At 45.5% G+C, this 27124-nt stretch overlaps 1 protein-coding gene across 2 annotated transcripts in view; it reads right to left on the bottom strand.

Annotated features, from left to right (window-relative positions):
- FANCM (FA complementation group M) overlaps positions 1 to 27124 on the bottom strand; it is an 861212-nt gene that overhangs the window by 208659 nt on the left and 625429 nt on the right. For both annotated transcript variants that reach the window (XM_086937264.1, XM_086937265.1), the window contains one exon: positions 8835 to 11046. In XM_086937264.1, coding sequence (XP_086793390.1) covers positions 8835 to 11046 — 2212 coding nt within the window. The remainder of the gene's footprint in view (positions 1 to 8834; positions 11047 to 27124) is intronic.

Genomic DNA, 27124 nt, shown 5'->3' with positions numbered 1-27124 from the left:
GGATACATTTGTTTTTCTGTACACCATGCCACAAATTTTGCCTAACAGCAGGCATAAACCGTCTTGGTGGAGAGATGCCTGGCTGCCAAGATAATGTAACAGACTTCAGGATGAAGGTCAAAAGCTACCAATTGTCTCTAAACGCAGAACGTTGATAGGTACCAGTGGAGAACCTTCCCCTTGTTCTGCAACAGAAGATCCTCCCGAAGAAGCAGCCTGATCAGAGGATCGATGACCGTGCTCAAAAGCTCGAGATACTAGCCTCTCTGTGCGGTTACCGGAGCCACAAGAATGACTTGGGCCCAGACGTTCTTGATCTTCTTGAGAACTCTGATCCGGAGTGGTAAGGGTGGACAGGTGTACAGGTGGCCTGAGCTTTACTCGAGACAAAAAGCATCTCTGAGCGAGAGCCTCCTTGGAAACTCCTGCATGCAAAACTGCTGACATTTTGTGTTGTCTTTGGCGGTAAACACATCTAACCAAGGCTCTCCCGACTGCAGAATGAGAACTTGCACCACTGCTGGACAGAGACGCCATTCGTGATCCGTGAGGCATCTCCGGCTGAATTTGTTCAATCTGGCACTCCGAGAACCTGCCAGATGTTGAACAACCAGGGATATGCCCTGCAGTTCCAGCCATGTCCAAAAGGTCCACGACCCCACACCCGCCTGGTTTGTTGCAGTACCACATGGGGTAATATTGCATGTGAACACTTGCACCAAACTTTGCTGGATGGAGTGTAGTAAGGCTTTCAATGCCAATTCGATCACTCAGAGGTCCAATAGGTTAAATGTGAAGTCCGGATTCCCCCGGAGACCAGAGTCCTCTGATCTCCACCTCTTCCAGATGGCAACCACATTCCAAGAGTGACATATTGTCACTACTGTGAGATGTGGTTGAGGAAGGGAGAGGGGTCTTCCGCTGACCCAATCGCTGTTTGTTAATCACCACTGCAGATCTTTTGCAATTCCCGCCGAGATCTGGACCATGTCTGAGAGATTCCCCTAAAGCTGCGCCCACTGGAACATCAGGTCCCACTGCAGAGCCCACATAAACCAATGGGCATGTCTCACCAGGAGGATGCAGGAGGGTATGAGACCCAACAGCCTCAGAGTCTGTCTCACCGAAATCCAGGACAGAGGCTGAAACCTAGATATCACAGCCTGAATATCCTGGACTCGCCTTTCGGAAGGATAGGCCCGAAACTGCACCATGTCCAGAACAGCTCAGATGAAAGGATGGATCTAAGGAGTCATCAGGGGTTACTTCAGCACGCTGGTAGTAAACCCCAGTGAAGTTCGTAATTGTGCCGTACTCTGGTGGTGGGAGACCACAGTCTGGGGCGAGCCCGCCTTCAACAGCCAGTCATCGAGATAGGGAAAGACTGGCAACCCTGATCTCCACAGAATAGCTGCAACCACCGCCCTCACCTTGGTGAACACCTGAGAGGTGCTGGTGAGACCATAGTGGAGCATTTCGAACTGAAAGTGCTTGTGACCCACTGTGAACCGCAAGTAAATTCTGTGGGCTGGCAAGACAGAAATATGGATATATGCGCCCTACAAGTCCAGGGCAGACAGAACCTCATCAAGAGTGAGCATTTTCAGCTTCTCTTTCTTGAGGAAGAAGTTGAAGGCGCAAGTCTAAGATAGGAAAAAGGCCTCTGTTATGTACTCGTTATCACAACAGAGAGCAAGTGACAATCAAACCAGTTGCACTCTCCTGCTGACATTACTCACACACCAGAGCAACTGATTAATCAAGGATTCTAACCAGGAAAGAAAATAAATCCCCTCTATTTCAGGATGTTGGTTAAATCCTCTGCAGTTTCCAAAGATATTGGAGTATCCAAAGATATTGGAGTAGACGCCTCACTCACTTATAGTGACATGCTTTATCATTTGCACCTATCCACACCCTGGTAAGAAGGTACAACCCGGGCGGACTCAACCATAGATGGAATGGGAGTTCTTTGATAAAGTCAAGCTGGACAAGCAGGGATCCAGAAAGTGATTAATTAAAAATACCTCTAGGTATACCCAAAGATTTTTCTTTATTTTGAGGGTACCTGGGGTATGAATAAAAACGAAAATTTCTTGGGTATTATTGAATATAATCGTTCAATTATACCTTCTGAGCCACCATGTTTCGTCCCACCCCAAGAGCTCAATCGGGTCTGGGGCCTTCGTCAGGGCTGTGTTTTATGTGTCCCTGCTCTCAAGTGCAAGCACACCATGCACCCTTGTGAGGCCTAAAGCTCTCACCTGTCTTGATCTTCTATCCAGAGGATTTTCTTTAAGGCACAAAGGTCCATAAAAAAGCAAAAATGAGGTGGCATGCAACTTGGTGTTTCATCCTGAATTCCATTCAAGTGTCTCGATCATATCTAGTCATGGATCATAATGTTCTAATGACAAGGACACACTTGTCTATATACATCTATTTTGACACTGACTATATCCCTTAAAAACGGTGACTGTGGTGCTCTCAAGTGAACGTGAGGTGATGTTTGTATTTGTTGCTTAATCTTTAACTTAAGTCGATAGCGGTCCTACTTATATATATAATGTGGGTCTATATTTTATAGGTTTCTCATATTTCTCAGGATGATCTGCTTGGTGAGTAGACTCATTCTGGACAGCGTTTTCAATATGCCATACATATTTAGCAAGTTTTTCTTACCCTCTAGTTTTTTTATGCCAAGGGTCATGCGGTTCGTGCGAGTGGTGCCGTCTTGTAGTCACACACTTTGGGGAAAGAGAGGGTACAAGATGTGGAAGTAGTTGACAGACTAATGAGTTTATAAGAAAAACATCGATGTTCACACACTTCTTGTCAGCGTGTAAACACCTTTCACCCCATAATCCCCTTTCTTTTTACTCTATGTTTTTTGGCGGTCTTGGAGAGCCCCCTCCCTTAGACCGTTAGCCTGCCAATCACCACATCCTTCATTTTATCATTCGTGTTCTCGGTTTGCGGTTTTATATACCCATTCATTCAATGAGTCCCTCAAGGGCACATGTGGCGTAAGGAAACATAGTTATTTTATGGTTTAGGTGTGTCCTCGAGTATCGGGTAAGTCCTGTAACCATGTTTCAATTATGGCCGTTTAAAGTCATTACTGTGATATCTCTAATGACGCTCAATGCCACTTTCAAATGCACCCGTCTGTTAAACTCTTGTTAGGTTATTGCCATACTGACTCTCGTTTTCACAAAAGCGCCCCCTCAAAAGTACTCAATTGCGGTTACCTGGTCTGGACCGAGTGTCTCTGGACACCGCCATATAACATTCTCTCTCACATACATACAGTGCTTACTTCTTCAAAGATCGAGCACCGTGGAATTACCTAAGTGCTTCAACGCAGACCGCCGCCGAGTTACTGGATTCAAGGCGATGGTCTGTTTTTACCGAGTTTCCCGTTTCCGGCATCGCCGTCGAAACACATCAGACGCGAGACGTCCCAGGAAAGATGGAAAATGGAGTCACATATCGGGGCTTCATCTTGTAACGTGTTATGTTTGTTCATCTTGTAACGGGTTATGTTTGTGGCCAATTATTTTGCCTTTTCGGCCTACAGTACAAGTTGGGCAGTAGACTGGGCTATCATAGTAATATATATTTGTTGTTCTACACGTTATTATACATTTGGCTCAGTAAAGTTGTATTTGACAAAAATGCATATCTGTCTGAGGGAAAATGTCACACATACATGTTCCAGGTCAGTGTTCTCAATCAAACCACGAGTGATTACTTATTTCTTGCTAGCGATAGTGGGAATAACCAATTTGGAACAATAAGGTTTGTTTACTCAAAAGAACATGTTTCTGAGGTCCAGTCAGTTATGTACTCACATTAGCCTCGGGCACGTTTAAAGTTGACATCTTTCTCGAACATGGACACTTGACACACATTTGCTTGCATGCCCGATTTGGATAATATTCTCTGAAATTACTTTGTTTACATTTCCACTTCTTCGTAGGCATATTATCAGAGCCTTGAACATTCTGTACGAGAGCTAAAGTTCACTGTGCAAAATGCTGTTTGCTACTGTTCACTCTGTGACAGCTCTGAAGGATAGAAGCAATAATGGCGGCCTGACTGGGGATTCGGCAAGGCAACATGAATATAGTTTGTTATAATAAACAACATCACTCCCTTGTCCAGTGAGAGGAGCATTTTACTGACCCTGTTGAGGTCGCCCCATGCCGGTATTCCAGGCATTCCTGAGAATGACGGTGCCCTGCTCTACACCGAGACAGGCTCCCAGGTGAAAAATACCAACAGTTAACTGGGGAGCTAGTTCACCCTCAGGTATTCTGGCAGATTCACCTCCTAGGCACACTAGGATAGGGAAAGCTTGGTAGGGAGCATAACTATAACTATACTCATATGCAAGCTTATAATCTAATATAAGGGTACAAGGGTTGAACTGTTCATTTTCTTTACTATTCTTGTTATGATGATTAGTCGTTTTTCTTTCCTTCTAATAATAATTGCAGCACACATTTTACACAAGAGTCTTATTGCTTCAATAAATATTTGAAATGCCAGTTCGAGTATTTCTTGTGTTTCCCTTTGGGCATGCATGACTTTCAAAACTAAAGGGCCTTAGATCGGTTTCTTTGGGGAGTCAGGGTTGTCATGTTCTGAGGTTGGCACATACTACCGGTTACCTTGCTAGGTTAGGGTGGCCAGGACTAAGGAAACATATCCTGTTGGTGTACGAGACTCAGTCTTACACAGTTTTGATGTTTATGTTGTCCAAAAACACAATTTCACTGATAAAGTAGGAACCATATGACACCGCCATCCTTCTCCGGCACCAGAAAGTAACAGGAATAACAACCACAACCAACTTCTGGTGTTGGTACTCTCTCTATGACTCCTTTGGCCCAAAGAGCCGTCACTTTCTGGCAGAGAAAAGATAGGTGGTCCTCCATCAGCCTGTCAAAAGTAGGCGGCATAGAGGGAGGGGCAGTCTCGAAGGGGCGGGAGTAGTCCCTTCTGAAAATCTGCAAAATCCACTGGCCCAAATTTATGGACTGGCTATGGGGCAGGTGATGGCGAATCCTGCTGTCCAACGGGTGTCCATGGTGGGAAATGGCAGACTAGGAGGGTTTGGACGCTGCTAAGAGGGAAGCTGGACTGATACATACTGCGTCCACTCAGAGGTGGAAAAGGCTGCGCTGGCTGGTCGGGTAATGACGTGGCTGTTATATGGCCACTAAAGCAGAGAAAGACTGATTGAGGGTGAAAAGGTGTCATGGAAAGGCCCAAGGACCTGGTCGTAGCCGTGCTGATCTTACAGCGCTCCAGCACTGAATCTGCCTGGTCTCCAAAGAGACGGAAGCCATCAAAGCGCATTTTCCTGAGTGATGCCTGGACATCCCCAGAAAAGCCAGTAGTCTTAAACCATGCACAGCATTGAAGGACCACTATTGACGAAATCGCTCTGCCTATAGAGTTGGTGGAGTGTAGTCCAAAATGGTCTACTTAACTGCATCCCTTCCATCTGCAAAGGCCAGGAAGAGCACAGCCCGGCCTCCTCCGGGACAGCGGGCGGCACCTGAGCAACCATATCCCACTCAAAGTGGGAATAGCGTCCCAAAAGGCATGCAGTGTTCACTAACCACAATGCCAGGCTGGTCGCAGAAAACATTTTCTTGCCTAAATTGTCTAGCCTCTTGGATTCCCGATCCAGCTAGGCGGTTGGGAATGCACAAGAATTTACATGTGAAATGGAGAGTTGGACCATCAAGCTCTCCAGGGTAGGGTATTCGGTGAGGAATTTGGGGTTTCCTGGAGCAGACGGGGGTGGTGGGCATTTGTCCTGTTCACAGGGCCCCTGTGTTGGGCTTGGAGTAGGTACCAAGCAGGACATCAGTAAGTGCTTAGTTGAATGGGAGAAGCGGTTCGGAAGGAGGCAGTCTCGGTCGAAGTACTTCAATCAAGATATTAGTCTTGATTGCCACCAAGGGCAACTAAGGTCTAGGACATCAACTGCCCTCCAACACCACCATAATGAATGAAGCTGTCTCCTCCATAGCCACAGTAGGGGGAGAAACATGCCAGTATCTGGAGAAGTGTCCAGTCCACAGGCTTCACCCAGATCCTAACACCATTCCAAGGATTCATAGGGCTGGTATTCCTGAGGTCCAGAGATTTCTCCCATTCTTCCCTGAGTCATATTCCATAGGAAGAGTGCTCAAGCTCTGGCCTGCAAAGCATGGCTTCAGTCAGTGCTACAGTCTGTGTTGTACGACGTCCCTTCAGCTCTGTTTTGGAGTTGGGGATGGTGCCGGGAGCGTCGGCCTCGGAACCGGCCTCGGGCAAGGTCTTCATAGTACAACCAGCGCCGATCCGGATCCAACTGTGGATCCTTGGGGCCAGACTGGGGCTGGAGCAGTCGACATGGATCCAGTTGGGTGAGGCCCCTTTCGAACATGTGGGGACCGAAGGCACGCCAGAGGGAACAGGCCACTCAAGTATGAGGTGTAAGACCTCATAAAACTCTTTGAGAGGGGGGGGGGGGGGGGGGGTCACTCCAGCTTCCAGAAACGTGGGGAGGCGCGGAGTCTGCCCAGGAGCTTGTTCAACCACAGAGCCAGGTCTAGAGTGACGCTCCAGATCATTGGCCGAGGTGAAGTTAAAGCATGTTTCAACTTATTTTTGTGAGGTCGATTTGGAGTGCAACATCAACCTCCGACTCCGTGACCGGTCCCGGGACCTCAAGCGCTATGGCATCCGATGTTTAGCCGCAAAACACACAAGGTGATGGCCGGAATGTTACACATTGGCAAACCATTCACCCCCAGTCACAGATCTGGGTGTAATCCATTGTTATTTTGCTCACCACGCCACCCCAGTTCAGAAGTTCAGTTCACATGTTTAGCCACCAGGAGCTTGAGGCATCGCTCCTTCAAGGCCTGTGGATGCATGGCACATCAGCTGGCACAGGATTTTGAGTCATGGTCTCATTCGAGGCACCAGAGACAAAGGTGTGGGTCTGCCACCGACCTCTGTCGGTGAAAGGCACTACAGGGATTGAAGCTGGCCTTCTTTCATGACATTTCTGCAACACCAAGAGGTGACACCCCAAAAAATACTTTCACAAAATATTGAAAAAAGCTTAGTCAAAAAGTGACTAGGGTTAGCGTTTCCAAGATCTGCACCATCTGGCGCAGAAAGAAAAGAACTAGCTTCAGCGTGCCTAGGTGGCACCTACATAGGCAACACGAATATCACTTCTGATGCGGACAACGCCAATGAAGAAATGGGGAGCCTAATCACGCCACCTACTTGCACGCAGGGGTACTGTCCACGAAAACATTTTCTGATCCCGTCTGACGCCTAGGGAGAATTCTATGGTAAGGAATCTTTAGCTAGAAGTCTCTATCAGATTTGAGAGTTTTGCGCTGTTGGAGAATAAAATTACAGAGGCAAAGACAGACATTATGATCTGTTCTAAGCTGAATGCACAGGTACATATGTAGGAAAAGGATTTCGAAAAAAAAGTAAGTCACTTTTGGGAAGAGTAAACTTGTTAATTTCCTAAAGATTTAGAGCATGTAGCCAACATTTTGTATCCTGAAATGGGCACCATTTTCTAGAACTGGTGAGCTGCAAAAAATCTGAACTTTTGTAAGGACAATGAAAAAAGGTTATTTCACATTGAAGGCACCAATGCGAGCAAGTTTAAAAGACAGGAACCTGCCGTTGAGGGCGAACCCAATATGCAAATACTGACGAGCACGTGTGTTCGGTGCACTGTGTTCAATCTCCACTACATATGGGAAACTGGACCTACATTTAACAGCGAGGACGGGGTGGGGTGAGGGGTGGAGTCTGGGTCTGCCCCATGCATCTAAATAAACCCTGCTGACAGAGTCAGGGGCCCCTGTGCAGGGGAACTAGATGCATGGGTGTTCGACCTGCGTTCAACTGCTAATGTTATTTTTTTTAAACACATCTAATCATTCATAAAAGTGACACTGTGGTTCTAAGCAAACATAACATTTAGTAATAATGATCTGCCATAACTAGCATAGTTGCGATACTCTGCTCATGACCTATAGTATCAAGTATGGATACAAATGATGCCCAATTGGTGTTCAGTCTTAGAAACAAGATATTCACAAAGGTTACTTTCTCAAATAATGATGCAATGGGATGGGGGCGTATGAGCCAAATTTGAAACAATGTTGTAGACCATACATTTTAACTGTATTGTATGCCAACAACACCTTTTTATGCAGATATACAGATGCGCAGAGTCACAGAATATCATCACTCGAGGCAAAGCCTTTTCGATTTCCTCGACAAAAGGTAATAAATAGCATATCTTTCTCAGCACATCTGCATTTATAGTTTATGTTGCGCTGCTTTGGCATGCGTAGGAGTTCTGCACAAATGAATTTAACAAGAACCAGGAAACAAAGGGTTAAATGTGTGCACCTAGAGTCCTAGACAAAACGACACTGATTGCAACTTCTGACTGTGAGCAGAATTGTTTTCCTCTGTCAAATTATTATAACAGTCAGTCCATCGAGACAATTAGTAGTGTTCTCTCTTGTCAGACATCCTATCCTGTGGCAATACAATATAATTGACTTTTACACTGTAGTAATAAATCTAGAATTTAGTTTTTATTAGTACACTTGATCCAAATAACCTTTCATGTATTATTTTTGGGCGTTTTCACTGGCACAGTGTAAATATTCGTACATACCTAAATATATTTATGCAGTGCAATATAATACACGTGGCCTAATAACGCTTAATAAAACACAATAATGTAGGTTTGCTGCAGTAATTGCTGAATAATACGTTACCGTCGTTCGGACCACTTGGGGAGATGGCGGTCTTTTTCTTTTCACTGCTCGAAGCCACTGCTGGACAGCTGATGCTACCAAATTCCGAAGTTAGCAATTTCTTTTTCACAGCGTCAGCATTTTCTCTACTTGTTTTTCTAAAAGGAGTCAATGCTGTCCCTTGGTCTGAAGCCCAAAGCTTGGATGATCTTTGGCAGACTTCAGCACTGCTCCGCTTCCCCCCTAGTGGTGTGAAGATTGATTCACCAAGATCAAAAGTAACAGGTGATGCATATTTCTCTTCCCTGGTGGAATTCAATGGAGACGATGCTGAACCGTGACTAGACTTTGCAAATCGTACGTCGCTGCTCGATGACACGGGTGTGGAGCGCTTTTCCCCAGTCAGCCTTGACTTGACATTGCTTGGGAGAGGTGTAAGGTTGCAACTGTCTAGGTGATTTTCAGTTCGCATCGATATATCTTGTAGAGGGCTGTAGGATATGCTCTCTTCTTTCTCAATGGCACTCTGGTTCAGAACATCTAAGTTCTCGCCATCAGATTCGTCAATGGAAAACCCAAGTTCGAAATTAACAGAAAACAATTCCTCCGAACAGTCAAACATGGCGTTCTTGTCTACCGATCCCTCCAGTTCAGCTGACATGCTGGTGCGAGCTGGAAGTCGCTGGTGACACTCACTGAGGTCTCCCTTGCTTTGGGCATGCAGCGTGGAGATATCTGCAGTATGCATCTTTTCTACTTCAGGTAAACCAGAGACAGGTCCTGATCTGCTAGTATCAGTTTTACAAGGGCTTCCATTGTCAATTAATGAAAATGGATCTTCTTCAAACAAATCTAGACTGTCCTGGGTGTCAAGCTCTGTATGATGCTCATCACCTGTAAGGTCTGTGTTCTGCTCATCAGCCGCAATTCTCTTGACATGCCCTTCATCCGCGAAGCCTGGGATATCCTCATCATTAACGCAGACTGAGATATGCTCATTGTCTGCGAGGTTTGTCCTATGTTCACTGACCTTAGCACACTTATCTTCAACCAGAGCAGTATTAGAAGTACCCTTTTTTGAACGATTCTGCATTTCTTCATGTGTATTATCGTCACTGTCATTATCAAAAATGTCATGCCAGTCTTTGTTGTTATATCCGTTAACAGCAGCGCACTCTCTTTGTGATGACTCTGAATGTTGTGGGACATCAGGTCCCAGCACGTTGACTTTGGCCAACTTCGGATTTGATTTCACAGAAAAAGTCATAGATAATTCATTTTCCACAGGAACACATGCATTACTTATAAGCTCTCTTTCAGGCACTAACACTTCATTGTAATTGTTCAAACAAGACAGAATTTGAGGCTTTTCTGGAGATTTTACTGCACAATTAGGTACTAGTGTGCTTAGATGTTTACCCAGCTGAGTCTCATCAATCTGGAACGTTATGTCCTCAAGCCGGGTGAGTTCTTCAAACGGAGGGGGTGACCGTGATAAAAACCTCTCCACATTTGTAAGAATTGATTTTACTGTGGAAAGACTGTAAATGTTCAATTGATTTTTATGAGTGCAGTTTCCCCGTTCCTCTTCAGGTGGGTAAAACATGGTACATGAAACATCTGCACTCTCTTCAGTAAAACTATTGTAACCAGAGTCTGCATTAATTCTAGTACAACCCTCGGATGTCTTTTTGGTCAACAGTTCATCTGAGGTACTTGCCATTTTTCCAAAAGGTTCAGCTATAAAGACTGTGTTCTGTTTTGTAGGAATGGGATGATCCACTAAGGATAACTCATTGTGCACTGCCACGTCAACTCCTTCTGTTAAGTCCTCTATTTCTTGAAGAGATGCATCTTGATTGGCAGGCGTGACATCTATTTTATCATGGCTAGTTTGTCTGTCCCATGAACCAGAATTTCCCCCATTTTCAGTCAAGTCTTTGCCAAGAGAATGATCGGTTTCCATTTTACTTTCCGGGTTGCGAGATGTTGATTTTTTGGTGGACTTTAAATTAGATTGTTTAAAAAGAGATGCACATTCAGCATCAGACTCAACAAATGAACGGAAATGTTTTCCTATTGCAGAGTTTCTTTCTTTTTCTTTTTTAGAATTGAAAATCTTTGCAGTGGATTGCTTTTCTTTTCGGTCAGCGGGCACACTTCTCGACTTTTTCAACATAACATCATCCTTGTGCAAGTAAGGCATCATTTCCAGTTCGTAGTTGCAACCATCCTGAGGGCAAAGCAAACAAAAAAGAGATTACGATTACAGCGCAAACAGAACATTTGTATTGCATCTTTGAAGGGGCATTATTTACATCAATTTGACAGAGACATACCTTTGCTGAAGGTTTAGGGTACTCTAAGTGTAGGAAAATAGGATCTGCTTTCCTGGTTACCCCCACTTTTTGCTGGTGTTATTCTGTTTTATGACTAGTCTGACTGGGATCCTGCTAATCCAGACCCCTGTCACTGTGCTGTCTGCCTAAATTGGCTATGGTAATACTTTGGTACCTCCACAATTGACTACTGGTGTACCCTTGTAAGCCCCTAGTATATGGTACTAAGGTATACAGGGCATAGGTAGACCAGGGGTCTCCCATGGGCTGCAACATGTATTATGCCAGCCATAGGAGCCCACTTAAACTGTGACTACAGGTCTGCCATTGCAGCCTGTGTAAGTTGGTGTAAGCAACACTTACGACAGATATACGTGTTCTTATATCTGAGGTCACTGCACTTAAAACCTTCAAGTCACCCCTATGGCAGGCTCTTCAGTCCTGAGGGCAGGTGCTTGGTTATAAGTGTGATGGTGCCCCTGTATGAGCAGGACACCGCTACAAACTTCGGAGTCAATTCTCCAGGCTTTGTAATTGTGGTCAGCCATTTAATACATATAGTGGACATCAAGTCATTTACGAGATGTCTAACTATATATTGGCTGCACCGAAACCAGAATCGTTTGTCATCAAACATTTTGGAATCCTACCACAACACCAATTGCAGTGTTGGATGTATGATCCCATGTACTGGGGGCTCCTCTAGGGTGCGCCCTGTATTCTCAGTACCAGCCTTTCAGGGTCTAACAGCAAGCTAGTGCGGCTGCTGAGCACAGACACGTTTTTGCCCTTCTGCTGCTGAGCTCGAGCAGTGGAAGGTAAAACAATAGGTTTTCTGACACAGGGAGGTGTGACCACTTCCCAGACAGGACTTAGTGTATTGGGCTGGGGGGAGCTTGCCAGCGCCATCAGACTGCTTTGAAGAGCACATTTGATGCCCTCTTGTATAATCCGGTTTGAGCTAATTCAGGGAGCCCTGGGCTACCGCTCTGGTGCGAAACTGGACAAAGGAGATGGGAGTATCCTCCCCTCTGTCCAGCCCCTCCTCTGGGAGGTACCTATGAATTGTTACAACCCTTTTTTTAGGGTACTTAATGGCTTACCTGTGGGTGGCTCTTCAGATTCGTCGTGGGACAAGATTCAAACCCGAAACCACTTCAACTTTGAACTTCTGGGCACCTGGACTTCGCTGAACTTCACCTGGAACCGAGACTGCACCAAGGAAGACTCCTGCTGCTCCTGGTCTCGCTGTTCTGCAAGTATTCTTCGTCATCTGTGCCTGTGCTTCTTCCAGGTTCATATCCAGGCCTGTAGGCATCAAGGACACCCAAAGTAATCTTCCTTGGAGTGAAGGTGTCACTCCCCTGCATTTGCGGGCACTGCAACGAAGTTGACCAGTCTGCTCCTCCTGACAAAAGGCTTAGCAACACAGGTGGCTGTTCTTCAACTGCCTTGAGGCCTGACCTGTTCTCTTAGCAAGTTTGAGGCCAGTACCAATCGTCGGAACCCCTGGAACAGAACCCCTGTGGACCCCGTTGACTTGTCGTTGCCAAGGCTTGTTGGCTCTGTACTCCAGAGATCTTTGGGCTACAAGAAGCTCCAAGACCTTCATCCTCATCGCATCCTCTGCACCGTGGGCCTGCCTCTTGGGGAGCTGCTTGAGGTCCTCTTGCGACTCCTGTACCTTCGACCTGTGGGTCTTCTTTGGCTTCAGTGGGCTCCGCTGCTTGCTCTGGCCTGCTCAGACTCTTTTGTAATTGGTAAGTCCCTTGTTGGTCCCAACGTTGCTTGTTAGGACCCCGCCGGACACCGACCCCCTGGTTCTCAACTTCTGACACAGGAAAGCTTGTGAACGGCTTCTGGGCTTCTGGTCTTCCACAGCGTCGCCTGGTGCGCACAGCTGCAGCAACAAGGTCACAGTCATCACTCCTGCATCTCCCATCATCGGCAGTCACTGCTCTTCCGTGCCTCCTGGTCACCTCCGAGTGGCATAGACTCTGAAGGTTCCTCTCTTCAAGAATCCACCCTTGGATTCCACTGGGCTCTTTTACCTTCTTTCCCAGCTGCAACTTTCCTGAAGTCTTCCATTGTGGTCTACGGCGGTTTCCAACGTCACTTCACACCTATGCACCCGGCTTCCCTGGTGTATGTATCCTGGCTCCGGAGGTATCAACGGGTGGGGTGACTCTCCAACCTCTGTCTTCCAGACGGTTTCTTCAGGGTCCACTGGGAAGGGTCCTTCTTTAAAACTGCAACCTCGACTTTCCAGTGACTTGTATTGAGTACACGGCTGTGTTTCCACACTGCACACTGCCTCCACTGGGTTCCTTTGTACTTACCTTGGGTGGTTTCTTGTGTCCCCAGCTCTTCTGAGTCTTCTGGATCAAGTCCCGACTTCTGTCGCAGTTCGCATTCTACTTCTTTAGTATACTACTGTGTATTGTGAGCACTTACCTCTTTACAGTTTAAGTATTTTGTGTATTTGTGTTGATATTTCCAGGTAAGAGATATACCAAGGGGTTAGTGTGTATAATGAATAGACATTTTTATAACTACACTGTGTGGTTCTTTTTTGTTTAACCTACACTATAGGATTCGTTTCGGTAAAGCAAGCTGCTTAGCACTCCTTCTGGACTAAGCCTGAAGGCTGTTATCCACAGCTACAACTTAGAGAGCTTTCTAAGGTTGTCTAAGACCCCTAAAATCACCATAAGGGTTGTCTGGATTAGTGAAGGGTGCTACACTTAAAAAAGTGAAGCACCATATACTAAGCCTGCCTCCTACACTAAGTGTTGCAGATTGGCAATGGCAACTCAATAGTGGAAAAAGGAGACCATACATGGTAGTTTCTCGAACTACCACATCAGTTAATGTTTTTTAAGTATAGGTGATGTGCCGTTGGTTGCAGTTTAGTAGATTTATAACAGCAGAGGATCTCCCATTGTGGTAGATCCAAAAATATGGCAAGTTCAGAGCAGGAAGGCATTTGTCGTCTGTTAGAAATGGTGTTTCTGGTTGGCTAAGGTATACACCCCAGCCAGGAAGAACCCACCACTCTAATAGATACACAACAAAGATAACCTGTGCTCACCCTCTGGTAGCATGGCACAGATCAGTCAGACTTAGCTATAGAGGCAATGTGTAAAGTATTTGTGCAACACACATACAGTAACACAATGAATATCCCACAAAAAAAACTTCACACCGGTTTAGGCAAATACATTATTATATTCTGAATAAAACAAGAACAAAACCATAAAAATCACAGAAGCACGTTTTCAGTTATGCAGGTCCAAAGCAACACATCACATGCACCAAGTAAACAGCATGCATAAAAAGCTGGAGAAAGCGCTTGGCTCCACGTAGAGCTAAGTGCCTCATTTGCCAGACTCACCATCTGCAGAGCCCCATGGCAGAGGTGGACAGGGGACGTGCCAGTTTAGAGCCAGCATCGTCTGGTTACAAATCCCACGCAAAGTCCGATTTGGTAGGACCAGAGCACTGGTAAGTACCAAAAGGGCTTTGATGTAGGGGGTGAATTTAAAGGAACTCTCTGAAGTGCACAAGGATCCCTTTCAGCCCAGCCTTGGCTTCAGACTACCAGTAAGGGGTGTATCAGCCCTTTGTGTAAGAGCAGGACACAACCTATTCAGATTATGGGCGAGCCAACTCTCCGCTTTTCTGTCCCGGAAGGCTAGCAGTATACAGATTAATGCAGATTAATCTCCTGTCACACCCAGCCCTTCCTGTGTTGTGGCTGCCTAGAGGGAATGCACAAAGTGTAGCTTTCAAACAGGCCAAATGTGCATTGGAAACAGGCTGAAAGACACAAAGTTATAAGCACAGAGAATTGTCCACTTTCTAAAAGTGCAAAAAGAACAATTGATGGACAGAGTGCTGAACAATGTCAAACATTCACTCCCAGTACAGAGATCTGGGCCTAAATCCATTGTTTTTTTGCTCACTATTTCATTCCAGTTTGGACCCAGCCATATGCAAATTATTCTTGACCCTTCTCCCCATGGCAACATTCCAGCCCGAACTTCCGGACCAGGCCCAACCCAGGTTAGAAACAAGCATCTTCAGAACTGTTTCGGCGTATTACTCCTCATCAGTCAGGCTAGCTTAACTCCAGTGGCATGGCGAGCACAGGACCCACGTCTGGGCATACCCGTCCCACTCGGGGTGACAAATACAAAAAGAGCAATTGATGGACGGAATGCTGAATAATGTCAAACATTTCCCCCAGTACAGAGATCTTGGCCTAAATCAATCATTTTTTGCTCACCTTGCCATTCCAGATTGTATCCAGCCATATACAAATCAGTCTTGACCCTGCTGCCCATAGGAAACATGCATCCGGTTATGGATAGGAGATGACTGGGGGTGAATGTTTGATTTGCTTAGCATTCCATCGATCATTTGTTCTTTTTTGCTTTTGTCTCCTTAAGTTGGAATGGATGCCCAGACAAGGGACCCATGCTTGCTGTGCCACTGGATTCAAGCTAGCTTGGCTGATATGGGGTGATACCCCAAAACCGTTCCCAGGATGCTTGTTTCTGGTCCAGGGAGGACCTTGCCTGACAGTTTTGGCTGGACTGTTCCCATGGGAAGCAGGGTCAAGACTGATTTGTATATGGCTGTGTCCAAACTCAGGAGGTGTGGCAAGCAAAAAAACGATGGATCAATCCCCTATTTGTGACTGGGGAGTGAATGATTGATTTGTTCAGCATTCCTTCCATCATTCATTCTTTTTGATTTTGTCGCTCTAAGTGGGAAGGGCATGCCCAGAGGCGGGTCCCATGCTCACAGTGCCACTAGATTTAAGCTAGCCTGTTTGATAAAGGGTGGTACCCCGAAACCGGTCCCAGGATGCTTATTTCCAGTCCACAGAGGACCGGGTCTTGCAGTTTGGGCTGAACCGTTCCCATAGGGAGCAGGGTCAAGGCTAATTTGCATATGGCTGGACAAACTGCAAGACGTGGCTAGGTTAAACACTGCGCAAACCAATACAGAATAATGTGACAGAATATCATAAAAGAGATAAATGCTCTAGGGAACAAAAGGCAACGGCCATCCACGTGCCAAAAAACTCCTCCGTGGAGAAACCCCAGAGGACAGAATGCAAACACGTGTCGGCTGCCTTGGCTACATTTTCATGATGTTTTTGACACAGGATTTGTATTGAGAACCATTGCTTCAAAATTCCTGCACTTGTGATAAAGAAACAAGGAAACAGGAAAATAAAGGAATTATTGATGAGAACTTTCATACCTGGATGCTTATTTGGATTGATGATATAACTGATCAATATAACTAGGTTCTGGTTGCTCGGGGACAATGCTTTGTTTGCATATGCTGGGTCCAAACTGGAGTAGTGAGCATAAAAACAATGGATTAACCCCAGATCTATGACTGGGGGGAAGGGGCGGAGGGGGGTGTTTCATTTCATCCATCATTTCATCATTTGTTCTTTTCACTTTCAAAAAATGGCATTGCTAAATTAGTAATGTGAAATCCAACTTCACCTGGAAAGAGGATTTATCATTGCCATTCTGAGCATACCAAACATGACAAAGCTGCGGCTTTCTGGTCAGGAATTACCACATAAAGGTATATAATGGAATTCTCAGTGCTAGACTATGAAAGGAGTAGACCTCACAGTAGTGAAAAACTAAATAGGCTCTTTGCCACTACCAGGACATGTCAAACATAAAAGTACATGTCCTACCTTTCACTTACACTTACCACACAGGTGAACTCTGAGAAATAAAAGGAGAGTTTAAGGCTTTGGAAATAGTTTTAAATGCCAAGTCGAAGTGGCAGTAAACTGCACACATAGGCCCTGCAGTGGCAGGCCTGAGACATGGTTAAGGGGCTACTTATGTGGATGCGACAAGCAGTGCTGCAGGCTCACTAGCAGCATTTAATTTAAAGGCCCTTGGCACATGTAGTGCACTGTACTAGGGATTTATAAGTAAATTAAATATGCCAATTGGGTACGAGTCAATGCTACCATGTTTTAGGGAAAGAGCATATGCACTTTAGCACTGTTTGGCAGTGGTAAAGTGCCCAGAGTCCTTAAGCCAACAAAAACAATGTCGGAAAAATAGGAGTAGGAAGGCAAAACGTATGAGGTAACCCTGCAAAAAGGACCATTTCCATTTTTTTGTTTTATTCTATCTGGCTTCAAAGTGAAGTTGTGTTTCAGGCAACAAAACTTTAAGAGTTTCAAGCGGAATGAGAGCAGGAAGGCTAACCCACAAGCTATTTGACTGGATAATGTGTGATTCTGTGAGAATTGAAATGGCGTCTGTGCTGCATCCCAATGAAGGAAAGAAGAGACTTGCTCCAGAGTAGGTGAAATGTGGGTTTAATAGGTTACAACAGAAGCTCAACATCCAAAGAGGTCCTTCCCACTCCTCAGTCACCTCCAACTGCCATTCCTCCCATGAACATTCCACACAGAAAACTGATAAAATAGTGAGCAATCTCTTAGATAACAGATGATATGCTTTAATAATCAAAACATAACATCTCCTTCTCCAGAGAAAGGAGAACAAAACTCAAAAGTTCAACAAATCCCTATCAGAACATTTGACTATAATGAAAACAGAATACAATAAAAATAAAACTTAAACCCAACTAGAAACTGAAAATTAACTACTCCTTACAATAATCTTTCATCCACACAGCAGCACAAACAGATCTTTGTGGTCGAACACACCATCTTGACAGGTGTTTCTAGCAGATCTTTGTGTGCAAACAACTCTTTCTCGACACTTATTGTCTACAGCATCCTTCCCTCTCACACTAACCAGCCTGGACATACTCCACCATTCCCCAGTATGCACACGTACAACATTGAGCTTCCCCTCCGTGACTTGAAAAGGTCAATAAAAATCCGTTTATCTCTTTGGTATGGAACCGTGGCTTCTTGATCCACACTTTGACCCCCAAAGACCACACAATCCTCTTCCCACAATGTATGTTGCCAAACCTTTCCTTGTACTTCACTTGATGGTTAGCAATTTTCTATTTTACTTCCTCACTCCATTTGTTGCGCTCTGATGTATCACCCTTTAACCACCGGGGATTCTTATTGGCAAGCTCTTCTTCCTCTCAATACTCGAAAAGGGAAAAGTCAGTAATGGCATGAGGCGTGGTCCTGTGCGCCCACAATTGTTCTCTTCAATGAAACTCCAGAATGCACTGCCTGCTGACTACATGCTTTAACTAACCTGTTCATTCTGTCTACCTGCCCTTCAGCTTGGGGAAAGTAAAGTGCAATCTACAGTATTCAACTCCCATGTCCTTCAAAAATTCCACCATCTGAAAAGAAATGAACTGTACACCATTAGTGGTGACAACACCAGACCAAAGGAGGAAAAGGGCTAGCTAAAAGTAGGGCTTTCAGCTAGCCCTCTTCATCCATTGGTCTGGTGTGGTGTCAATCACATTTTGTTCCCCCAAGCATACAGCTTGGGGGAGTGGGTCAGCCCACTTCAGATATTGGCTAACCACTATGAGTGTCGATAAGCTGCTGTTTCAAAAGGAGCACAACTCTACACAAAGTATTTCCTTTCAAAGTAGAAACTACTAACGCAATGTGTTATTTTAGAACTTTGTATTTGCTTTTTTCCCATTTTTCTTATATTGGTGATGGCCCAGCAGCTCCCCCAACAATGTTTCATAAAAAATGTAACTGAACAAAAAAAGCACTGAAAGTCGAAAGGCTGACAGTCAATGCCAGACTGATTGCCTTTGCCAACGCTTGTTTGAGATGTTATAATCATTGACATTGATTTTCTCTACTTTATGTACTCTTTCTTTTCCCTGGTGTCAGTCAAGGGAGCTCGTCGAGCAATGAAAGGGGCTTTCTTCGGTAGGGGCGCACACAAGGTGAGCCCTGTGCACCCCACACACAGGCTGTTCAACCCCAGAGCTTTTAGCGGTTTCGGCTTCGAACGAGGCACGTTGTATTGTTGAATTCAAGGGTACCTGTCTGCATGGGGAGTTTTTGTCCTGTTGTCACCATTAACCTTTCTTTGTGTGGTGACCCTAACATGTTTTAGTCTAGAAAATAACATACTGTTCACCAAAAAGAACTTAGTGAATGTTTACAAGGCCAGTATTCAGGAGCTTTGAAAAGGATTATTTGTGAAATGCGGAACGCGGCCTACTTAGCCGCGCAGCCAATGTTCTCTGGCAGCGAGCACCCCGGTTTTATAAAAAGTACTTTTTTTTATTATCCGTCTGGTGTTCCTGTCCCTTCCCGGGCCGCCGCTGTATATATAATCTTGGGCAGCAGACTCCCGCCTTCCGAGCCTCCTTTGACCCATCGGGCTTGCAAGCCTAAGCAAACTTCTGGGGAAACTTTTCATCACAAGTGTCCAGGTCTCGCGCACAGCCAGAGACAGACTAGTCGTGAGGCCTGGGGCACCCTGCTACAGTCCTTTGTGGGAACCCGTCACAGGTTAACCTTCAACAAAATATGTTCGTATATTTTGTGAGTAAAATCCAAAATAGGGTGGCCTAAAAAAATCATTCAGACCAAACAGACTTTTTTTTAATCCGGTCCTTAGATCTGTACATTTTGTTATCTCACAGTCCCCTTAAACTATTCGATATCATCAAATAATACGGACTACCATTTGGAAATTGAAAACAGCGTACATGTATTCAACAGTGATCAAAATATGCACGGCAGCACATAAATGCACAGCGTGTTCCCTGCTAAGGTGTGTACTTGGACCCAATCACAGGTGATAAATGCAGTGCAAACGTTCACTGAAAGAGTCGCTCAAAAGGGCAACAGAGTTATACTCCTACTGGACCCAGTTACGACGATGCCATTCGGCTGGAGTCAGCTAGATGCCGGCGTGTGACATTTTCTACAGTGCGTAATTCAGCTGGGGTGCACAATAAATAACAGTCAAAATCTCGATGGTACTAAAAATCGAGTAAAAAATATGGAAAACTAATATCGACATGCACGTCTAGATGTTCTATACCTGACTGCAGGGCACGAGTCGGGGGTCCACGCGGGTGGACGGCGTCCCCCCACTTCTTTCACAGGGTGGATGCCGTCCACCCTGCCAAGAAGTTGGGCCCCACTGAAAAAGATGCTGAATTCGTCCCGGTGTAATTTACAAACACCGGGATACATTCAGCAGCGCCTGCACGTTGTTGTCTGCTTCTGATCACAACAACTGACTCCTGCTTGGATACTCGACCATAACAAAGGCAGAGTCTCAGGGGTCATCAAGCCTCCTTTTGTTGGAGTTTCCTGGCTGGCAGCAGTCAAGAGCCTCACACCTAGAAGCAAATATAGCAGAGGGGCAACAAAGGCTCACACATTGTTAGTCCCCCCACTTCTTTTTTTAGGACTTGTGCCCTGCCTGACTGCACATATATGTACCTATACCTTCAAGGTACGTAGATGTGGATTTAGGCATATAAATCTATACTTACCTATATGCAATTACCTTTCAATATTTATGATTTGATCGTCACGTGGCTTAAGAAAATACACTTCGACAGCTGTCAGCCTAGAGTTGCCACCTGCCAAGAAGTCGAATAAAAAGGTGATGCCAAAAATTGGTTGTTTTTTCCTAGATCTTTGGCTTTGAGGACAGTTAATGGATGCAATGACTTTAGCCAGGTCTAAGTGTTCGCTCTGGCTGTTGGTTGAGAACATTGTAAGCTGTATTATACAGGAAGGAGAAATATGAAGCTTTGAAGTTCATGGTGACAAATGGAGTTATGTAAACATATTATCCAGGTAGGATTTGATTCGGTTCTTTCAATTTTGAGACGCTTGAGAACTTCATTGGCCAATAGGACGCATTTTCGGTTTGGTCGGTCAAGCATTTTATCAGATGTACAGTATAACCCTTTAAATCTACCTCAGCGAAGGTAAAAGGCAGGGCCAAGGTGCTTTTCTTCGAACAGGTTTGAAGGGCCTTGGGCCTGTCTGTCCTGCAGATCGCAACAAAAACGTGACGCCAATTTTTGAAGCTGTTTACAATAAACTTGTAGCAACCACATGCCCCCACAAAGCTACAAAGTAAATGTTTTATTCATTTTAACTAATACTGCACTAACAGGACTCAGAATGGGCATTTAATCAGAATAGATTTAAAGTAGACTGTTCTCAACGTAATATTTCACCCGACTACCCAAAAAGCTAGGAAAGATGATATCCATGTTCAATCTCTGATAACTCATCACGCTTAGGAGAAAATAAGCAGTCAGGTTGGTATCTTTGGCAAATATTTCAACAGTGTTTTAAGTAAGCGATGTTGCAAAGCAGGTGGAATACATTAGAAAGATGATTTCTACTTCTGATCAGAGAGGATATCCAGTGCTGCAAAGTTAGGACTAGAACTGTTGGCTTTATGGCCTCTTACATCCTTACCATGTCCTAAGTGAACAAGTGCGACGAAGCGTGCGTCTTGAAACTTTGAAACATAACCAAGCTATGGATGTCCTATCAATAGGCAATGCTAACAACATTTGTGATCATACTGCCTGTTTAAAAGGATATAGCCATGTTCATGAGATATTCTCGTCAGATTTCAGATAACTTTGCATCAATAGTTTGTACCCCGACGTAATGTTTTTAACCTTTTTACATGCGAGTATCCCCAGTTCATCGCATCGATCACTAACAGATTTAATACCTCAGGTTCTCTGTGTACATATCCATGAGAAGGGGGATCTTGACAATGCAATGTTGATTCCAGGGGCGCTTGATCCGATATATGCTGTCCTGCTACTACCATTAAGACAACGCATTGAGCAAGTTCATGAAGTTTTGAAGGGACAAGATTTCTGTGGCACTGAACTGGTCAAGAAGAGTATCAGGTACATACGTTTCTATCTAATAAGCTGGGGTAGGTATTAAAGATTGCAAACATTCCCTCTCATCTCCATGGTCATGTTCTAGACAGCAGAAATCTACGTTTACGCTACTGGCTACTGGAGGGTGGGGGATGTTTTCAAATCATGGCCCTTCTGATGAAGGTGGATCCAAAATATAATAGTATGATATGGTTGAGATTTTGTCACTGATGTGATTAGAACCTAGTAGTATCTTTCATGACACCATCACTGTATGAAGCACTGAATTCAGCATTGCAACAAGGTAGGAAGTACTGCAGGTTTCCATTTTGATTAAGCCTCAACAGCTGCCACTTGTTTAGATCCATGTGATAATAAAGGAATTGATTAAAAAGTTTCCGCAAGCATAACATATTCCCATACAATGAATGTGAATTAATAAAAGCACAAATTATGGCTCCGATATTTAAGCTTTCGCAAAATTGTGATGTAAATATCTCTCATAAAAGACTCATTCTGAAGGCAAGCAAAGTAAATGAGCAGTTACTTTATACTCATTTCTCCAGCACCAAAGTGAGCAGTGTCAACGTTTCAACCTAGAACAACATTCAGGGATCCACATAAACCATATGAATGTATGCCAGCACCAGATCTGTTTGTGGGGGATGGGGGACTACACAGATCACAGCTCAGCCTCACCATGTTTCAAAATCTGAAAGGGGTAAATGAGAGACAAATGGTGGTTGCCTGTGGATTCTCTTCGACGGGTGTAGGGATAACAAAACACAGAACTTCTCGATGGTTTCACACTTGTATCAAAAAGTGCTATAAAGAAGCCATCAGGACTGTGCCTTCTGGAATTATTGCATATTCATTTGGGGGCACAGCAGTATTCAGTGAATTTGGTAGAAAAGTGTTTTTGTCTGAGTTTTTTTAGTCTTCTCTGAACATATTCTCTGAACATATTCCCCTAGCCATCTTGACTATATGTAGATGAAAGTGCAGAGATTAGGGGATGCTTGCCCACCTATCTACTCATAGCTCACCTCCTCATTTTAAGTTTATCTTTAACGAACCTCACTGTGACACCTTTTTCTTTTCTCTCCTAACCAATGCATTCTTCACCCACAGTATTAGGTCAAATACTCCTTTCATATATTTTCTTCATTTACTAGATCCCATAGGGCCGAATACAAATCTAAAACTAAATATTCATACTGAGCCAACACTGGCACCTCTCTCCACTGCGAGAATACAATGCTTTATCACCCTTTCTTCTAATATCAGCACACCATTAACAGGGTTCTTCACCTCTACAGGATTCTCACTATAGCCCTTCCGTTGACTTTGCAAGAGACCAACTTCCTAACTCCCATTATTGTCTGCCTAACCCTAACAGGTGTAAAAGTGAACAACCTCAATTCAAATGTACTTAATTCATGCAAAGTTAATGAAAAACACATGTATAAAAAAGTTATACAGCTTATCTCGAAATTTTACAAATCCTTATATTTTATTTAGCTAATATCACTGCATTAAAATTAAAATTCCTTTGAATTTTGAAATATGCAGATTTTTATTACAGTCCAATAGTCTTGTTACATCAAGTAACATGGTTAAAAGACAACTTGATGTCCTTCCACTTTCTTTTTAGACCTTTTGCCAGACCTTCAGCCACCATTGGCAACTGTTCGCGCTGTCTATTGCTAGCTCTACTGGACAGTGATTGGAGAGGCTTCCCAGCAGGATTGGGGAGATGGGTGGGGAGGGTTACTGAAGCTCGCAGAGTCTGCTGCACATACAAAAACAGTATAATGCACACTAACTGTTGTGAGTATCAACAGGGAGTATAATTTTGGGCTCGCTAAAGCATCACTCACCAGACATCACTTAGCCCCATTGGCTGGGCCTATTTGAGGAGTCTTACTTCTTGCGTGAATGGCGGACCAGGTGGAGTCCATTTTGGCATGCATCACTGATTTAAAGTTCACCATCCCAGGACTGTTTGTTCCAGTTGGGCTTTTAGAAGAAGGTTAGATAGCCCCAATAAGCTGTTGTCAATTAGTGTAGGCAGTACATATACTAACGATAGTCCAGGGCCTACCTTCTAAGAGCCCAAAGATCATAACTCATTGACGCAGGGCTTCAGGATGAGCTTCCATTATTGCGAAAGAGAAAGGTTTGAAGAGAAGCATAGCTACCACTTTGGTGCCATAGTGAACCGGGAATGAAACAGTCTGTTATAGTTGAGCTTCCCCAGAAATTGTCGAGTTGTGCCCAGGAGATGTGTCTCTTGTAACAGAAGGATCCTGGGAGCTAATGTCCTAGCACATTACAAAACTGCCCTCTTTTAGTATTAAATCTTTTTATTGCAAAAAGAAAGGCTCTTACACACAGCTGAGAAATATCAAGGTACAGTGCAGATAACAATGCGCCCAATGTTATAGCAATCTCAGCAGAGCTCCACCTTACGAAATAGTCACTATGTCCGATAAGCTTCGGGAGCTGCGAGCCCAACCGGCAGTCTGTCGAGTGCTCTTAGAGCCACAAAAGGAAAAACACGTAACTTCAACCCACCCCCCCTGAACTATTCCCCAACCCCCCACCCCTCTCCCACATTCCGGATCCAACCTCCCACACCATACATACCACCTCACACCTTTATACAGTTCTGTCATTCACCAGTGACAAGCGGAGCAACCTTAAATACCTAGGACAGGTCACTTCTCGAAATTCGGTAGCTAGCAGGGACAGAAAAGGCTGCCAGAGCTCCGCATATTTTACCCCCTCCCCTGCTTTCACCAAGGAGAGTTTCTCCATACCAAGGACAGACCAGAGTCGCCACAGCCAATTCTGAAGGGTGGGGACATGCGTGGTTCGCCACAAGGCCAACAAGGCCTGAACAGCGTAGCCCAGCGCTATCGCTATCAATCGACCCCTGCGAGCTCGTAATGGGTAGGTTAGAGCATTAGGAAGCCCCAACAGGATATAGGCCGGAAATCGCGGGATCTCCGTCTCAAAGTGGGCGTCCACCTCATCCAGAATCAATTTCCAATAGCCCTGTATGTGTCCACAGTCCAACAAAAGGCGTGTCAAGGTGCCTCTCTCCCCGCAACCTCTCCAGCAGGACGCATCTCCCATTTGGTCCATCTCACGCAAGCGTTCTGGTGTATAATACCAGTAGGTTACTAGTTTTGTAAATGTGTCTGTCAACCACATGTGTTAGGCCGAGTGTCGGGCGCGGTAATAAATGTCCTCCCATTGCTTGTTGCGCAGAGTCCGCCCTAGTTCCCTTTCCCATCTTGCCCGTCCTGCATTATAAACGCGCGAGTATCTGTCCAAGAGGAGCCGATATATGTCTGAGATGAGCCGCTTGTCTGTGGTCCGCGAAAGAAGCCAGTATTCGTATTTGCTAAGCTTGCGTGTTGCGTCCTCACGGGTCAGGGGGTGAAGCGCCCAGTGTCGGACCTGCAGGTACCTAAGACGTTCGGCTTCTGGAAGGTCATAGGCCGTCCGGAATTCTTCAAAAGGCATCACTCTTTTCACCTGAGTACACATGAAAGAGGCACCGGCATCCCGCTGGGCGCCACCGTGCAAATGCGTGGACATCCCTGCCCGGGCCAAAGTCGGGATTTTCCAACAAAGGCGTAATGGGGGACGGAAAGGTCGTCAAGCCGTGCAGGATGCAAGTTCGATCCCAGACCTCAAGCGAGACCCTCGTAATAAATGAGGCATATAGATTTGGGGGCCGGTGCTGGCGACGCAAGAAGGGCACCTCTTGTAACGGACGCCCCGCCACGCCTCATCCTGGAACAGCCAATGTCGTTCCGATTCCCATTTGCTCCATTCCACAAGGGTCCGGAGCTGGGTCGCCTGGTAATAGAGTTGTAAATCTGGCAGGCCCAAACCACCGCCTTCCGGAAGAAGCATCGCTAACCTCAGCTTGAGCCTGGGGCGCTTCCCGTTCCAAACAAACTGCGCCAACTCCGATTGTGTGCGACGGATCCACCCCTCAGGGGGGCGAAGCGGGATAGCCCGAAAAACGTACAAAATTTGTGGGAGAATCGTCATCTTTACCGCCGCCACTCGGCCCAGCCAGGAGAGCGGGAGATGACGCCACCGCCCGACCTCGGTACGAATAGTGCGACTAAGGTTGGCGTAATTGATACGCACCGTGTCCGGCAGTGTGGCCGCCAGTTGTATGCTCAGGTAGGGGACTGCACCGTCCGCCCATCAGAAGGGGAATTGTGCTTCCAGCGAAGCCCGCATCTGTGTCTCCAGGGAGAGATCGAGGGCTACTGACTTTGCCATGTTAACTTTAAAACCAGAAGCCTTTGCAAACGCATCCAAGATTGCCGCGCCGGCCGGTAAGGATGTTGCAGGGGAGGCAAAGGAGAGCAGGACGTCATCGGCATATAAACTTATCGTGTGGATATATGCCCAGAATTTATTTCCTCCAATGATTGGATTCATACGTATGGCCTGCGCCAGAGGTTCCAAATACAGCGCGAAAAGCAGGGGTGAGAGCGGACACCCCTGCCGAGTTCCGCGTTCGAGGGGGAATGTGGGTGATGAGCAGCCGTTTACCCGTACCGACGCTGTGGGGAAGGTATAGCAATTTAGAATCCATGTGCGGAATTTTGCTCCTAACCCTGCCTTGATGAGCACTTGCTCCAAGTACGGCCAATGGACACAATCGAAGGCCTTCTCCGCATCGATCGCCAACATCATGAACTTTCCCGGTAACCTAGAGGCCCGCTCCACCAGGTGGAGCGCCCTTTTGGTATTATCGACCGTTTGTCGCTCCGAGATAAAGCCGGCTTGGTCCGGGTCAATCAGACCCTGCATAAGTGGGCCTAACCGTTTCGACAGTATGCTGGTGTAGAGCTTTAGATCCACATTAAGCAATGATATAGGGCGGTAGGCCCCGCATTGAGCTCGGTCCTTCCCCGGTTTGGGAATGACTGATATCATGGCACCCATCAGGTCCCTCGTGATGGCGCTGGGGTCTGAGAAGGAGTTAAAGAGAGCAGTCAGTAATGGGACAACCTGGGGGCAGAAAGTTTTGTAAAAGGTGGAGGTGAAGCCATCCGGTCCCGCCGCCTTAGCTAGTTTGAGGCGCGCAAA

Source organism: Lissotriton vulgaris, chromosome 9 (genome assembly GCF_964263255.1).
Source record: "Lissotriton vulgaris chromosome 9, aLisVul1.2, whole genome shotgun sequence".
In the NCBI taxonomy this organism is placed as follows: domain Eukaryota; kingdom Metazoa; phylum Chordata; class Amphibia; order Caudata; family Salamandridae; genus Lissotriton; species Lissotriton vulgaris.
Note: the sequence above shows the minus strand (reverse complement) of the source record. Positions and strands in the feature narration are given on the sequence as shown.